The sequence below is a fragment of the Tamandua tetradactyla genome, chromosome 18, assembly GCF_023851605.1.
Source record: "Tamandua tetradactyla isolate mTamTet1 chromosome 18, mTamTet1.pri, whole genome shotgun sequence".
In the NCBI taxonomy this organism is placed as follows: domain Eukaryota; kingdom Metazoa; phylum Chordata; class Mammalia; order Pilosa; family Myrmecophagidae; genus Tamandua; species Tamandua tetradactyla.
This window is the reverse complement of record NC_135344.1, coordinates 46380075-46397575: the sequence shown is the minus strand read 5'-3', so window position 1 is coordinate 46397575 and position 17501 is coordinate 46380075. Positions and strand designations below refer to the sequence as shown.

General features: G+C 35.8%; 1 protein-coding gene across 9 annotated transcripts in view; it reads left to right on the top strand.

Moving 5' to 3' along the window:
- The window catches only part of KIAA1328 (KIAA1328 ortholog), a 495375-nt gene that overhangs the window by 6319 nt on the left and 471555 nt on the right, over positions 1 to 17501 (top strand). For 5 of the 9 annotated variants that reach the window (XR_013165170.1, XM_077135592.1, XM_077135595.1 and 2 more), the window contains exons 2-3: positions 7402 to 7544; positions 14032 to 14126. The exons of 1 other annotated variant lie outside the window; for it this stretch is intronic. Coding sequence is in view for 7 of the 8 variants with exons in the window: in XM_077135592.1 (XP_076991707.1) it covers positions 7402 to 7544; positions 14032 to 14126 (238 nt within the window). In the remaining variant the exon portion in view is untranslated. Of the gene's footprint in view, positions 1 to 6693; positions 6730 to 7401; positions 7545 to 14031; positions 14127 to 17501 lie in introns of all 9 variants that reach the window. 3 more of the 9 variants (XM_077135593.1, XM_077135597.1, XM_077135599.1) reach the window with 2 other exon arrangements.

Below are 17501 nucleotides of genomic sequence, written 5' to 3'. Positions count from 1 at the left end.
TATATTCTCTCTTACCCTTAAAGTTAATGTCGAGTACTCATCTTCCTGTTGAAAGTGAGGAGTTGAAATTGTGTGAGGAAAATGTAGTGATTACATTCTATAGAAATATGAGAGGAATTGCAAGGTTATTAGTATCACCTCAGTTTCCCCATCTTATTCCACATAATGAATAACACCCAGCCTTAAATATTTTCATCTTAAATCTCCATATGGGCATAAAAGCAGTGGCAGATATAAATTTGTGAGGGAGTATTTGCTAAAAAGCATAATGATAATTATGAGTCGTGGTTTTAGTCATATGTCTTTGGATCTTGTTCTCTTTTCTTGACACACTGTGACTCCCCAGACCAACCCAGAGCCTTTACAATATAACTTGCAATAAAAAAAGGTCAAAAGATATAAGCCTATGATCTGGTGGTATTCTTTACACACTACTGAAAAAGGATTTCAGTGCTTTGCCTGGGCAATTAGAGAAATGTGATTTAGAGATTCCCAATCCTATATGTTTCCAACATGGTGAAGACAGATCATCTCTGATTGAGTGCCTTTTAAAAAAATTTTTTTTTTAATTTACTGTTGTTGTGAGTTATGTACCTCCTGCACAGTATGATTCGGCAATGCCACTTTGAATAAGGCCTGTCATAGTACCTAATGTGTAAACAATGAGTATGTTAAGTTGTCATTTTATGGGTTAAATCTGTGAGTAAATCAGCTTTAAATTTCCTCTTTTAGAAGTTAGTGTGTCTGCAGCATCCAAATTTGATTGCTTAAATTCACTTAAGTTTATTAACTTGATATTGACAAGTATGAATTACAACAGACCTTATCAAAACATTGGGATAGCTGTAATCTCTGCCATTCAGTTTTCAATTAAAAATGAAAACATATGTACATGTTAAAATAAAATATTAGCCTGGAAAGTAACTGTAGTCCCAGTAATTACATACACATGCATTGCTGAAAAGTGATTCAAAGTCAGAAAGGGCAGTGTGGCCATTAATAAATTTACTCCCTTAGATCCTAGCGATCTGGATAGAGATACTTCTTTCTGCCTACTTTCTGCGCTGGTTGTTTTATTACTGCTTTAATTTTGGGGATTTGACTTTTTGAGGAACTTCCAAAGTAATCTAAGTAGAATAAGTTGTCACATAGAACCCAATTTTAGATTCAACATACATTTGATGTATATTGTATCTCTGACTTTCCCATAAAATATACTTTTGTTGGAAAACTGTATTTGAAGAAGGTATATATTTGGGTTCTTAAGATGATGAGAAAAATATAGATTACAAATGATTAGAAAGTATAGGTTGGATGGAAGCAATTTCAAATATTTTTAGTCTTATTTTAAAAAATGAAGCCAGTTTATTTAGCATTTTTACTATTTCTAAATTTCTGAGTTTGGCATAGATGTAGACAGAAGTTATGGGTTTTGTCTATGTATTTTGAATGGGATAAAGAGAGGAAGACTACACTGAAAGCAGTTGAATAACTTTTGCCTCACAAATTAAATTAATATAAATAAATTCTTCATTCTTTCAAAGATGGCTTTGATGTTTGAGGAAATAGCAGTGAACAAAATAAGATGAAATTCTTTACCCTCTTGGTGCTAGCATTATAGGGAGATGAGCCCATGAATAAGTAAAATATATTGTATGTTCAATGATAATGATGCTTTGGAGAAAAATAAAGCAGGGAAGGGGTAGCTGTTGTAGGGGGCAAGTAGTGAGAGTGGGTAGGTAGGTAGGAGTCAGGAAGGGGAGTTACACAATTTTAAATATGTAAATGGTTAAGAAGTGAAAATCTATATTAGAAGGTGGTGGGCATGACCAAAGTCCTAAAGGAGATCAGGTAATTAGCCATGAAAAGGTCTAGGAAATGGAACCTGGGATACTCACAGATTTAGAGGCTGGGAAGATTCCAAGGAGACTGAGAAGGAGTGGTCAGAAAGGTAGAAGGAAAATTATGAGCATGTGGTGTGTCTGAAGCCCAGTGAAGAAGGTGTTTCAAGGAGGAAAGGGTCACCAGTGTCAAATGCTACTGATAGATCAAGTACAAAGAGTCTTGAGAATTGATTGGTGGATTTAAAAATTTGAAGGCCATTGTAACTTTGTTAAGAAATGACATGCATAGGATTGAGGGAGTTGAAAACTTGATTAGGGAAGCTAGTCAAGGATTGAATGGGAGAAAAGGAGTTTAAGACAATGAATCTAGATAGCTCTTTTGAGTTTTGCTGTAAAGGGGGGTTAAAAATGGCACAGTGGCTGGAGGGAAATATATGACCAAGAGAGATCTTTTTACTGGAGAAAAGAAATTACATAATTTGGATGTTTTCTATTAAAGAAATTTAATAGAAAAAGATTGAATCAAGAGAAAAAGGAGAGAATATTTGGATCAGGATTCTTGGGCAGAGAGAAGGAATGATATCTGTACTAGATGGGTAAGATAGGAATATGAACATCCATAGTTAATAGGAGGGAAGGCAGAATATATGGGTAGGAATGCAGAAAAGTAGTTAGATATACAGGTAGAAGCTTGTGGAAGGTCTTTACAGCTTGTTTTACTTAAAAAAAAATTGGAGGCAAAGTTATTAGATGACAGTAAGAATGGGGGAAGTGGTGCCAAGTTGAGAAGAAAGGAGAAAGTAGGAAATACTCATTTGAGTTTCCAGGTCAGAACACAGTTAAGTCTTCAGTCTCAGGTCCTTTCCAGCTGAGAGCAAGCTCCTTAGTGAAAGGAAATGGTCTAGAGAAGTGTAGTTTGATATCCGGGACTTAGTTATATGAATCTTTCCATAAGTCATTCCTGGACAATTTTCTTTAAATTCATCAAATAGAGATTATTTGCTCTATCTTCCACTTGAAGGCACTGCTTTGTGGATCATGTTTTGAATTATTGTCTTGGATTTTTTTACCTCCCTAGGTACTTAATTCTTTGTATATGTTTTAAGCAGCAAATAAACACTTATTGAGCACCTACTGTGTATGCAAGAGCCTATATTAGACCTCTGGGGTAAAAAAAAAAATGAATCAGTCTTTTACTGTTGAGGAGTTAGCACCATTTCATTTATAAGCTATGTTTAGTTTGGGTGTAAAATTTAGAAATCCTGTCTCTGCTACCATTAGTTACTATCAGTTTCCTTGAGTAGTGTGCCCTAATTTTTTTGTTTACTTGATTTATATGCCTCCTAAAACTTTCTGCCCTCCATCCCTGATGTTTGAGGCAATTTAAGGTTTAAGGGTACTGGTACTAGCCAAAATCTTAGAGCTTTATGATGCAGGTGCTTTTACAGAGCTGTTAGGAACTAGCTACCAAAACAGACTGTAAGCACCATCTCAGTATTTCCAAATTCCTAACAGAGATTCTAGTCATTTTCAATCAATATTCCTTGAAAAAACATTCCATTACTAGGATTGAGTCTCAACTGAAATAAATTGGGTTTTTGAACATGTTATTAAATCCGCAGGCTTATTCCAGCCTTTCCAGGAAGGAAATAGTTGATAATTCCCTTATCTAGGAATTTTGGGAAATTTTCTAAAAGAAGAATAGGAAGCTTTGGGACTTTCCAGATCACTTGGAAAAAAAATGTTTAGATACTTCCTTCCTGGAAGAGTAATAGAAGATTATCAAATGGTGAACATATCTGGATTTAGATATAGTTCTGATTTTGTTTCTGGAAAGAAAGCTTGCTTTCTTGTTGATTCTCTGTACGTAGCAGTGCTATGATCTTAACCTTTCTAAATTTCTCCTTTTGAAATTTGAAACAGTTTTTTTGTCTTCATTTCTTAAACTCTTTAAAAATAACAGGGTTTCTTGGGACATTTCATGAATGTACTGCAGAAGAATAAAAATTGTCTTTGTGTTTGTACGATTGACTTGCTCTCAGATAGTGTTTGTTCTTCAAAGCTAAAGCCAATCTTGAAAGTATTTATTCTTATGCCTGAAGCAACTTAGAAGTTCTCCATTAATCAGCAAACTAGAACCCTTAACTCTTTGCTTATAAGAGGAAAGGAAAAGGAAAGGAATGTACAGCTTATATTATAGGATATCCTACTTGGGAATAAGTGAATAAAAGTTTCTATGGAACAAGACCATCCAAAACCTTTACCCAACATACAGTCATGGATATGTAAAGATGAACCTTAAAAGAACACTCACCTTATTGCATTTAATTCAATTGCTTTGCATTTTTGTTTTTGTTTTGTTTTTTGTTTTTGTATGCTGTGTGATGGGGTCACATTTCATTCTTTTTCCATGTGAGTATCCTGTTACTGTAGCACCATTTGTTGAATTCTGTTTGTTTGTTTGTTTGTTTGGGAAGTACATGGGCCAGGAATTGAACCTGGGTCTCCTGCATGGCAGGCAAGAATTCTACCGCTGAACTACCCTTGTACCCCCTTCTGCTTTCTTTTAAAAAAAACTATAAACTCCCAGGTCAAAGGAAATTACAGATTATAACAGAAGTACATAACAGAAACAACATTTGGATTTTGGATAATCTTTTTTTTTTTTTAACTTTTTAAATTGTATAGTATAACATATATACAAAGCAAAGAAATAAAAAAACAATACTTTTCAAAGCACTCTTCAACAAGTGGTTACAGGACAGATCCCAGACTTTGTCATGGGCTATCATAAGATCCTCTCATATTTTTCCTTCTAGCTGCTCCAGAATATAGGAGGCTAGGGGGCTTAAATACTTTTTTATCATCAAAATCGGCTTCTTTTTCCTTCTTTTTTTTGTGAACACAATGACATATATACAAAAAAGCTATAAATATCAAAGCACAGCACCACAATTAGTTATAGAATATATTTCAGACTTTGACATGTTTGCAATTTCACAATTTTAGGTTTTTGCTTCTAGCTGCTCTAAAATACTGAAGACTAAAAGAGATATCAGTTTAATGATTCAGCATTCATATTCATTTGTTAAGTCGTGCTTTCTATGTGTAATTCCACCATCACCTTTGATCTTCCCATACCTCTTTGGGCTTCTTTGACTTGTATGTCTTTATGAGGGTTGGGAAATTTTCCCCCATTATGTCTTCAACTACTCTTCCTAGCCCTTTACTCCTCTGTTCTCCTTCTGGGACACCAGTAATTCTTATATTTGTGTGCTTTGTTTATCTATCTTTTCCCTGAGTTCCCATTCAATTTTTTCGATCTTTTTTGCCATTTGGTGTTTTGGGTCTTTGAAGTCAATTACCCTGTCCTCTGTGTCACTTATTTTTTTTTCTGTCTCCTCAAATCTGGTGGTGTGTGCCTCTACCATGTTTTATATTTGTTCAACAGAGTCTTTAACCTCTGTGATTTCTGCTATTTTTCTATTCTTTGAAATTCCTCTTTGTGCTCTTCTACTGTCTTCTTCATGTCCTTTATGTCATTTGCTATCCCACTTATTTTATTAAGTAGACTAGTATGAACATCTTTGATTAATTGTTCCAATATCTGTGTCTCCTCTGGTGTTTTAATTTGGTCGTTAGGCAGGGCTATGTCTGTCTGTATTGTGATATGTTTAGTGATCTTCTGCTGTCTTCATCACATTTAAATATCTTGATTGATTTACTTTGGGAGTTGATTTCTTTTGGTGTTTGTGGGATGACCTTGTGTTTGCAGGATGGTTGTACAGCAGGAAGCAGGGTACAGGGTGGAGCACTCACTACGGTGATTTGTTTTAGGGCAGGTATGGGCAGAGGTTCGGGATGTTATGCTGATGCTTGTGAACATGGGCACTTAGCGGCCAAGGAGGATGTTACTGTGTGGGTGCAGTGGTCTGGGGTGCGTAACCCTGTTGTGCTCTGGTCTAAGTCACGGGCCCCTTGTGCACATGCGTAGAGTTGTGGCTGCAGGTTGGTGTTACACCTTTGTGGACTGGGGGCAGATGTGACCCGACTGTGCAGGTCGGCACTTTCTCAGAGCTGGAAAGTGAGACTGAGGGCTGTACACATGCACGGTTCTCAGACTACTGTAAAGTACAATTCCCAGAGCTGAATGACGTGATTGGGGGCCTGTGCACATGCAGGAACCTGGGAGTGCCGTAAAGGGATGCACTGTGCTCAGGGAGGGTGGGGTGAGGCTGTGTAACACTATGAACGGGGTGGGACAGGGGTAGCCTAGGTGTGGAGGTTAGTGCCTTCAACCGTTATGCAATGGCAACAGCCTGCAGGGAACAGAGATGGGGAGGTAGTGCTCGTTTGGTGTGCAGGAGAAGTGGATGGGCTGCATTTGGGGTGGGGTTGTGGGGCAGGTACTGCACTGAGGGCTGGTGGGGTGGGTTCACCTGGAGCACAGGTAATGGGAGAGGGTGATGGGGTTCAGGTGTGTGGGGTGTGGGGTGAGTCAGCTGTCATAGGGCTGCACTGGTGAGAGTAGCGTGCCCAAGAAACACGACTTGGCTTACTTCCTAGTCCTGCACTGCAGTCTGTGCACTCCTGCGGGCTCTGCGCCTCTGTGTCAGACTCCAGCCTCCTGCCTCTCAGTTCCTTGGCCTCTGCAACCAGGGCTCCCGCATGTGGTGCAGAAGGCTCTCCCAGGTCAGCCACACTCCTGAATTGCCGCCTCAGTAGCCCTCCTGTCCCCTCACCAACTTTTCTGTGGATCAGGGCTAATCTCAAGCCATTCTAGTTGGCCATCTTCCCGGGAGAGCTGGATAATCTTTTACAGTGTTTTCCTTCATGTCCTCCTGTATAGTTTCTGATGAAGAACAATCAGTAGTATATGTTCCAGGTATGATTATCTCTGTAAATTTGATAAGCTTCCTTTCTGCCTTATGTGTTGGGAGAAAAGAAAACATTAAAACCACTTTGCAGGTATAACGAGAGACAGAACAGTCCAACAGTCCATCAGAACCTATTAAAGTTTGAAATATATCTCATCTTTTGGGCTTGCTAGAGAAATCAGCTTTTAATGAACTTGTAGAATACTTCATGTATTAATAGGCATGAGAGTCTTTTCTTATTTTTTATATTATGAATAATAGCCCAAATTTCCTATTCCTATGAAAATTTCCTGATATAATGTTTATGTAAAAGACTCTTTAAAGTTGGGGTAGTAAAACTGAAACTTTGAAGTCAGCCTAATGAATGTGAAAAATAAGGTCTTTAATTTCCCCAAAGTTAAGATATCTTTGCCATTTTATTTATTGGTTTTAATGTGACATAAACATTTCACAATGCCCTTTAAAAATATCTCAATTTAATCTTTAATGTATTTCCTTAAAATATAACCTTTACCTGACTCATTATTTTTTAAGGGAGCTTTAAAGTGTTTTTTTTTTAATTAGAGTTTTTCCCATCAGTTCCTGTAAAATAGAGGATATCAGGGAAGAGGTTGATGGAGGGAGATGTTAACAGAAAGAGAAGATATAGTTTTGAAATATTGTTTGATGTAAATCCTTAGGAATTTCTGCAGAAGGAAATACCAGATCAAGACCCAACTTGTTAAGTCCAAAAGCTGATGTTAAACTTAAGCCTTCCAGGGTGGCTGCTTCTTCAGTCTCTATGGAGTCTTTTAGAGGTGCAGGAGATTCAATAGATCAACAGGTCAGTAATTTATCATTATTGTTTTTCTTGTTCTCCAATCTCTGTAAATCCCTTTTTCTGTGCTATATATAAGGGTAGAAAAGCCTTTGAAATTACCTTAGCTAAACTACAACTATTACGATAGGTAGTGATTTTTAAAAGATACAGAGATTCTGGCATCCTTTGATGATGCTTGGTAGGACTATAAAATAACTGAAGTACTCAAAGGTTTTACTCCAAAAAATTTAACCTTGCTTTAAATCTTAGCTAACAGAAATGTATTATCGTGGTATATCTCAAAAGACCTATATACTGACCTGTGTGGAGGTAAAGTAAATCAAATTCACAACATTTTTTTTTAATTGGGCATCGTTTATTCGTGTAAATTTGTTAGTTGATGCATGAACTGTTGTTTATAAGAAAGATGATTTATTAAAAGAAAATTAACCTGCTTTTTTATTATTTCCTTCACTTAAAAGGTAAAAATTATAAAGACCCTTACTTTTTATAACCCAGCCATTGATTTCTCCCTCTTCTTTACCTCTGTAATACTGTCTGTGTATTCCTTTGACATTGTCCTATGTGAGTGGATATTTTGCTTTACTTTTTGTTATTTTTGTCTCTCCTATCAGAGTTAAAATCAGGGTTTTGCAGATTGTGACATGGGGACCAGATCCTACCTGCTGTTTTATTAAAGTATAGCTAGGCTCATTCTTTTATTACATATTTTCTGTCACTGCTTTTGTCTCGTGATGGCAGAGTTGAGTAGTTGCGTCAGAGACCTTATGTCCCACGAAGTAGAAAATAATTACTATTTGATATTTTACAGGAAAAGTTTTTCAACCTCTGAGGACATTTCCAATATCTAGTGTTACTAATGATTATGTTTAGTTGTCTATCAGATTTAACTGGTTAGCTGAAAAGATTTGCTTGTGTTACTTGTATCCCCACTGTACTCACTTTGCACAGGAGTATGAATAGCTTAATTTGCAAGTTCTTGTCAATTTGTTTTACACTGAACAATAGCCCTCTTTTGAATTAAGTCCATATTTTTATGATTCAAATTTATCTCCTTTGCTGGCTTATTGGACATATAACTCTTTGTTATATTATTTCAATTGCTTCTTTAAAGTTTATACATCTATAATTTATCACAGTCTATTTCCAAATGACATTTTACCACTTCAGCTACAGCTTAAGAACTTCAATGCCTTATTTCATCCCTTTTAACTTTTGTGATATTATCATACATTTTGCTTCTACACATAAATCCCAAAATATTCCTAATACTTTTGCTTTAAACAGTCAGCTGTCTTTTTAAAAAATTGAGATATTATTCCCATACAAAAAAAATTCACCTTTTAAAAGTGGTTTTTAGTATATGCAGAGAATTGTACATCCATCGCCACTATGTAATTCCAGAATGTTTTCATCACCCTCAAAAGAAATCCCATATTCAGTAGTAGTCACCCATCATTCTGCAACCCTCTCAGCCCCTAGCAACCCACTAATTGACTTTCTATCTCTCTATATTTGTCTATTCTGGACATTTCTTATAAATGGAATCACATACCATGTAAATCAGCTTCTTTCACTTAGCATAATGTTTTCAAGATTCATCCATTATGTAGTATGCATCAGTATTCCATTTCTTTTTTTGGCTAACTAATATTCAACTGTATGGATATACCACATTTTGTGTATCCATTCATAATTTGATGGACTTTTGTGTAGTTTTTGCTTTTTTGCTAATATGAATAATGCTACAATATTTTTTGTGTGGACATATGTTTTTTAATTATCTTGGATACATACCTAGAAGGGGAATTGGTGGATCATATGATATAACCATTAGTTTAACTTATTGAGGAACGGCCAAACTGTTTTCCAAAGTGACTGTACCATTTTACTGTTCCACCAGTAATGTATGAGGATTCCAGTTTCTCCACATCCTCACCAACACTTAGGTTCATCTTTTATGGTATATAGCCATTCTAGTAGATGTGAAGTGGTATCTTCTGATTTTGATTTGCATTTCCCTGATGACTAATAATGATGAGCGTCTTTTCAAGCGCTTGTTTGGCCATTTATATATATTTCTTTGGAGAAATATCTATTGAGATCCTTTTTAATTGGGTCATTTGACTTTTATTGTTGAGTATTAAGAGTTTGTTATATATTCCAAGTAAAAGAATAGCTTCATAGTTCCCCATGGCTTCTCTCTTTCATGTCCAGTTCCCTTTGCTTATAAGACCTTTAGCCATATTGAATAAAGGTCCACCCTCATTCAGTTTGGGAACACCTTAATTAATAATATCATCAAAGGTCCTATTTACAAATTAGTTCACGTCCACAGGATGAGTGGTGGGGACCTGAACATGCCTTTATGGGTGATATGATTCAATCTTCAACAGTGTCCACCTTCATCCTTTTACATATGAATGTTCAGTTGTCCCAGGGTTGTTTGCGAAAAGATTCTTCTTTCTCCATTGAATTGTTCTGGCACTCTTAAATTGACCTTAAATGTATGGGTTTATTTATGGGCTCTCCATTTTATTCCACTGACCTATATTTCTATCCTTATTGCCAGTACTGCAGAGTTTTGATTAATGTAGCTGTGCGATCAGTGTTGAAATTGGGAAGTGTAAGTCCTCAAACTTTTTTCTTCTTTTCAAGATTGTTTTTCAGCTATTCTGGGTCCATTGTATTTCCATAGATATTTTGGAATCAGCTTGTCAGTTTCTGCACAAAGAGCAGCTAGGATTTTGATAGGAACTGTATTAAATCTATAGATCAATTTGGGGAATACTGCCAACTTAACAATATTACATATTCCAATTCATGAATGTGGGATATAGGTTGTTTTCCATTTACTTAGGTCTTAAACTTCTTTCAGTGAAAGCTACCATAGTGCAATATACCAGAAATGGATTGGCTTTTTCAAAGGGGATTATTAGGTTACAGATTTATAGTTCTAAGGACATAAAAATGTCCAGACTTAAAGCATCCAGAGTAAGATACCTGTCTTCAAGGTTTCTCTGTCACACCGGAAGGCATATGGCAACATCTGCTGACCTTCTCTCTGGGCTTCTGGTTTTACATGGCTCCCCCTAGAGCATTTCTTTTCTGCATCTCCAAATGCTTGGGTCTTTGTGGGCTCCTTCTCTCTCTAAGAGCTCTCTTAAGACTCTAGTAAACTATCTAAGACTCACTTTGAATAGGCAGAGTCACATCTCCATAGGAGCAGCCTATTCAAAAGGTCCCACCCATAACTGGGCTGATCATATCTCCATGGAAACAACTTAATCAGAAAAGTCCTAGACAAACAATAGATTGGGTTAAAAGAATATGGCTTTTCTGGGGTACATAACAGTTTCAAACCAGCACAGTGATATTTTGTAGTTTTCATTGCATAGGTCTTGTACTTTTGTCTAAATTTATTCCTAGTATTTTATTCTTTTTGATGGTATTATATTGAATTATTTTCTTAGTTACATTTTGAATTATTCACTTCTAATTATCAACAGTGTATAAAAATACAGTTGATTTTTACGTGTCAGTCTTTTATTCTACAACCGTACTTAGCTCATTTATTAATTCTAATCTAATAGTTTTTTGTGAACCTACTTCCTGCAGGTTCTCTCTCTCTGTGTCTTTTTTAGAAGCCATATTATTTTACTTTCATAGTTAAATCTTTTATTCATCTGGAATTAATATGTGTGTATGGTGTTAAGTAAGGTTCACAGTTTATTTTTCCATACTGATAATCTGTTAGTTTAGCACCAGTTATTGAAAAGACCATCAGGTGATTGTAAAGGTGAGTCTTTCCCTTATGGTAGTTTCTTCTCTGGTAACCCTTGTCCTGAATTTTGAGTTTGTCATTGTTGTGTATTTCTCTATCAGGGATGATAAAGTACAGGGCCAGGTGGTAAATAAGGTAGATTTTGCAGGCCACACAATCTCTGTCTCAACTACTCAGCTGTGCCATTATAGCATAAAAAGAGCCTTAGACAACACGTAAATGAATGAGCATGGTTGTATTTTAATAAAACTTTATTCACAAAAACAGGTAGTGGACAGATTTTGCTAGCAGGCTGTAGTTTGCCAACTCTTGTTCATTATAGTATAAATATGTATTTTATTTGAAACAATATGCTTAATTTTATATATGTTTGAAATTTTATATAAATGAGTTTATACCATATGTATTACATGATTTGCTTTTTGTTCAATGTTACGTCCATGAGATGTATTTATACTATATATAGTTGTATTTCTTTTCACTGATGTTTATCGTGTCAGTTAGTGTTTAGTTACATATTTCAACTGAGAATATTTAAAGAATTATTAGATAGTTACTGGAGAAATGAAAAGGCACAAAGGGAACACTAAAGTAGTAACTACAAGAAACAACCATCACCACTGAGTCCAGCAGAATAGAGGGAGTAAGTTAGAATTATTAATACTTAGAAGCTTGAAAGGGGAACCTCTGATGATGGGACACCAACCAGGCTAGTACTGCTGTCCCTGAAGAGACATGATAAAGGCTGGTTCTGTCAGTGCTGGAAAAATAACGAGTTGTAATCAGCTATTCTTGCCAGGGTTGATGAACTCTGATGGGTGAAACTGACAAGAACAGAAAATAAATAGGAAGAAATGTGTCCCCTTTTTCCTCTAACAGCCTGCTGGTCTCCCTCTACTTCTTCCTACTGACAGAGTTTAACAGAGAGCCAGATGACAAAGGAGAAATGAGTTTTCCAAAGTCTCAGCCTCAGCATTGCAAAGCAGAGCCTGGAAGATTGGGTTTGAATTAGAAAGTCAGTAGCAGAACAACCAATACCATTAAAATTCTATTGTAAATATACCACAGCTTATTCTCTAGTTCATAGATTCTTGTATTTTCAGGTTTTTGCTGTTAAACACACTGCTGCTAAAATTCTTGCCCTTGAGCTAGAGTTTCCTTTGTTTATTCTTTTACTCACTGTGAAGTAGTTTTTGCACCACTATTGAAATGTTTTTAGGGGTTATAAGCAACTTTTCCCATTATCAAATACAGTGACTTCTTTCTATATTTTGTTTCACTTTTTTCACCATTAGCACTATTGACTTTACGCTTTGCTTGAAACTTTTTCTTTGCTTTTTCCTCACAATATCATGTACTTCTGACTCTCTTGTCTTTTCAAATGCCACTTTTAATTTATTTTCTTGGATCTGTAGATGATTTGGAAAAACTAATATTTTAAGGATATATATATTTAAAAATATACAGTTGAGTGGGCCACGATGGCTCAGCAGGCAAGGACGCTTGCCTGCCATGCCAGAGGACCCGGGTTCGATTTCTGGTGCCTGCCCATGTAAAAAAAAAAATATGTATATATATACAGTTACTGGAAAAAATTCTGAAATGTGGAAAAGTATAAAGAAGGTAATAAATCTTTACTTTATTCATAATGACATATGGCTGACGTTTAAATCTTTATTTTCTTCTCTGACTTGAGGGTGTGATCGATGTTTTTCAACTTCCACATGAATATCGTGCTGGCATCTTAAATTGATCCTATCTAGAACCAAATTAATTTTCTTCTCTTACAGCTCCTCTTTCCTTTCCTGCCCTATTGTTCTTACTTTTGGCTGTCAGTATTTCCAGGATTATTCCTGGATATCTGAAATAATTGGGCTAACCTATTTTGGTGATTATATAAATGCCAAGGATCATGGTTTCTTCCCCTTTTTTCATGTTGTTTTTCAATTACTTTGTTATTCCCTGAATTTCTTGTCTCTAAAGATCCCTCTTAATGATTTTAAAGTGTGGGGGAGAACTTTTGGTAGTGTAAGTAATAGGATAGAACACTGGTTAAGAGGACGGACTCTTGAACCTATGTTGGAGTCCTGATTGTGCCACTTAACTTCTACAATGCTGGGCAAGATGTGTATCCTCACTGTAAAGTAGGAATCGTACCTACCTAATGACATTTTTATGAAAATGAAATGGACTAATATGTGTCAAGTGTTTAGAATATTCCTGGTATGCAGTAAGCACAAGATACAAGTGTTAGCCATTATTATTATTATTATTACCCCTTGGTTTAGTACCCTTTGAATGAACTTTAGGATATTTTGAATACTTCTGATGCCAACCTTAAGTGACCTGGAACTAGAATATAGGAAAGGTTCTTAAAATTGGGTCTTAGTGTCTTCCTTTAGGCATATATTTCTGTGACATTCACCAAAGGGAAGTTTGCCTCCTATTCTGTAATATTTAAATAGGGACATCTTCTGCCTTTGAGTTCATTCTGTGTCCTGTTCTGTGTAAATTTCATGACATCTTCTGGTGGACTGCTTTGAGTTCACAGTGGGTTAAATGAAACACATAGATAGTGAAACTCCAGATAAATGAATATTAAGAAATTTCACCTCTCATACTTTATTTTAAAGACTTCTCTTAAAGACCTAAAAATTGTTTTTTAGCAAAATCTAACCCAAAGGTTTTTTGTTGTTGTTGTTTTAGAATTTCTGCAGGGAAGGAATAAAGAGTGCATCATTGAAGGATTTATGTCTTGAAGACAAAAGACGCATTGCAAACTTAATTAAAGAACTGGCCAGGTGAGATAAAACGTTATGGGAAATGCATTGTTATATAAAAGAAACAACTGTTTTTATTATATAAAGAAACAACTCTTTTTGAAAATAGCAAATACAAGTATGCTTTGATGTCATAGATATTGTGGGTGCAAAAACTTTTACAATAAAAATATTCTCTGGTTCCAACAAAAAGAGAAGAAAGAAAGAAAAATAAAAGAAACACCAGAAGCAAACTACTTTCCAACTAACATTTTCTTGTTTATTTAGATTCCCTAATGTTTTGGTGCACATCTTTGCAGCAGTCATCAGTCAAGAGGGAAAATTTTGAAACCTAGCTATACTGTAGAAATGGGTCGATATTGGTATAATCAGAGGCAAAGAAGGCATTTTGCTTCTGCGTATGAACAGAAAAGACCATATTTTTGTGGTCTGTGACAAGAATATGCTGTCATTTTGCTAACTCCTTATCCTTTTAAAGAAGCGAGTTTGAAATTTGGAAATTATACTACATAGCTGTTTGGAAGTACTGCTCCAATTTGTTAGTGATGTATATGAGACACGTCTACTTTGTATGTGTAAATTCTTTGTCAATATTTACTTATGTAGTTACATTTACTGATGTTCTTCTTTTCTTTGAATGGCTTTGAGTTGCTAGTGTCCTTTCATTTTGGTATAAAGGATTGACTCCCTTTAGGGTGAGTTTTTCTTGAAAGGCAGGTGTTCTAGTTTGCTAGTTGCCAGAGTGCGATATACCAGAAACAGAACAGCTTTTAAAAGAGGGAATTTATTAAGTTGCAAATTTATAGTTCTAAGGCTGTGAAAATGTCCCAATTAAAGCAAGTCTATAAAAATGTCCAAATTAAGGCCGTCAACAAGAGGTTACCTTCACTCAAGAAGGGTCAATGAAGTTCACAATTTCTCTCTCAACTGGAAAGGCACATAGTGAACATGGTGATGTCTGCTGGCTTTCTCTCCAGGCTTCTTGTTTCATGAAGCTCCCCTGGAGGCAGTTTTCTTCTTCATCTCCAGAGGTCTCTGGCTGTGTGGGCTTCTGTGGTTCTCATGGCTCTGTGGCTCTGCTCCTGTTTCCAAAATGCTTCCTCTTTTAAAGAATTCCTATAAACTAATCAAAACCCACCTTGAATGGGTGGAGTCACTTATCCCTCTAATCAAAGGTTGATACCCACAATTGGGCGAGTCACATCTCTGGAGATAATCCAACCTATAGTACTGAATAGGGATTAAAAGAAATGGCTGCCTCCACTAGATGGGTCAGGATTAAAACATGGCTTTTCTAGGGCCCATAATCCTTTCAAACTAGCCCAGCGAGTTCACTAGTTATGAACTGCCTCAGGTTTTGTTGGTATGGGTATGTCTTAATTTCTCCTTCATTTAAAAACAATTTATTGAAGCAAAATTCATATTACATAGAATTAACTATTTAAAAGTGAACAATTCAGTGACATTTAGTATATTCACAATATTATGCAGTTACCACCTCTATATAGTTCTATGACATTTCCCTCAGTCCAAAGTAAAACCCTGGTCCCATTAAGCAATTATGGCCCATACTCTGCTGCCATCAGCTGGTGCAACCATCAGTTTTCTTTCTGTGTCTATTGATTTACCTATTACAGATATTTCATATAAATAGAATCATATAATGTGACCTTTTGTGTCTGGCTTCTTTCACAGCATATTGTTTTTTGAGGTTCATCACTTTGCAACATGTATTAGTATTTCATTTGGTTTTATGACTGAATAATGTTCCATTGTATGTATATACCACAATTTGTTTATCCATTCATCTTGCTGAAGAATATTCTGATTGCTATTAACATTTCGCTATTGTGAATACTGATGCTATGAATATTTGGGTATAAGTTTTAAGTTGAAGACCTGTTTTCAGTTCTTTTGGTTATATACTTGGGAGTGGATTTGCTGGAATATATGATGATTCTATGTTTAACATTTTGAGAAACCACCAAACTGTTTTCACAGTGGTTGCTCCATTTTACATTTCTATCAGCAACGTGTAAGGGTTCCAATTTCTCCATCTCTCTAGAAACTTACTTTCCTTTTTTTTGATTATAGCCATCCTAGTGTTTGTGAAGTGGCGTCTCACTGTTCTTTTCATTTGATTTTCTCTAATAACCAGTGAGGTTGAACATCTATTTGTGTGTTTGTTGGTCATTTGTATCTCTCCTTTGAAGAGATGTCTGTTAAGTCCTTTGCCAATTTTTTAATTGGCTTGTTTTTGAGTTGTAACAGTTTTTATATGTTCTGGATCCTAGGACCCTTTTAAGATATATAATTTCCAAATCCCATTTCTGTAGATTGTCTTTTCACTTTCTTGATAATGTCCTTTGATGCATAGATTTTTTTTAAGTAATTATTTATTTTTTCTTTTGTTGCTTGTGCTTTTGGTGTCATATCTGTTGCTAATTGCAAATTTATCTCTGTGTTTCTCATAAGAGTGTTATCATTTTAGCTCATATTTAAGTAACTGATCCATTTTGAGTTAAGTTTTGAATATGATATGAGGTAGGGGTCCAACTTCATTTTATTACAAATAGGTATCCAGTTGTTCCAGCTTTCCTTCATTTATTACACTGTTAGTTTTTGCCAGTGTAATGGTTGCTTCAGTAGAGGTACTGATTCCTGGAGTTTCATACTCTGCCATTTTCCATTATGTCAGTCCCCTCCTGTCATGGTCAGGTTCGTGTGTCAACTTGGCCAGGTAATGGTCTCTGTTTGTCTGGTTGGGCAAGTGCTGGCCTGTCTTTTGCGATGAGAACATTTCATAGAATTAAATCATGATCATGTTGGCTACATCCACAGCTGATTCCATTTGTAATCAGCCAAGGGGAATGTCTTGTTTAATGAGTGATACTTAATCTAATCACTGGAAGCCTGTTAAGGAGGGTTCAGAAAAGACAGGTTCTCTTCCTGCCTTGGCTGGTGAGCCTGTCCTGTGGAGTTTGTCCAGACCCCCCTTTGGAGTCGTCAGCTTCACAGTCTGCCCTACAGATTTTGGACTCTACGTTCCCTCGGTTACATGAGATACTTTTATAAATTTTATATTTATTAATATTTCCTGTTGATTCTGTTTCTCTAGAGTACCCTAACTAATACACCTCCCCACTATAGTGTGATTTTGTAAATACTTGAGGAGTTTCTAGAAAACATTTTTTTAATTGGCTCCTAATTTAATTATTTTGTAGTTAGAGACAAATTTTATATTATTTCAGTCTTCTTATATTTACTGAAACTTGTTTTATGGCCTAGGATATGATTAATTTTGAAAACTGCTTTACTTACTCTTGAAAACAATGTATATCCTGTCATTGTAAGGTAATAATGCTCTGTAATTGTCAATTAAGTCATGGTAGGTGA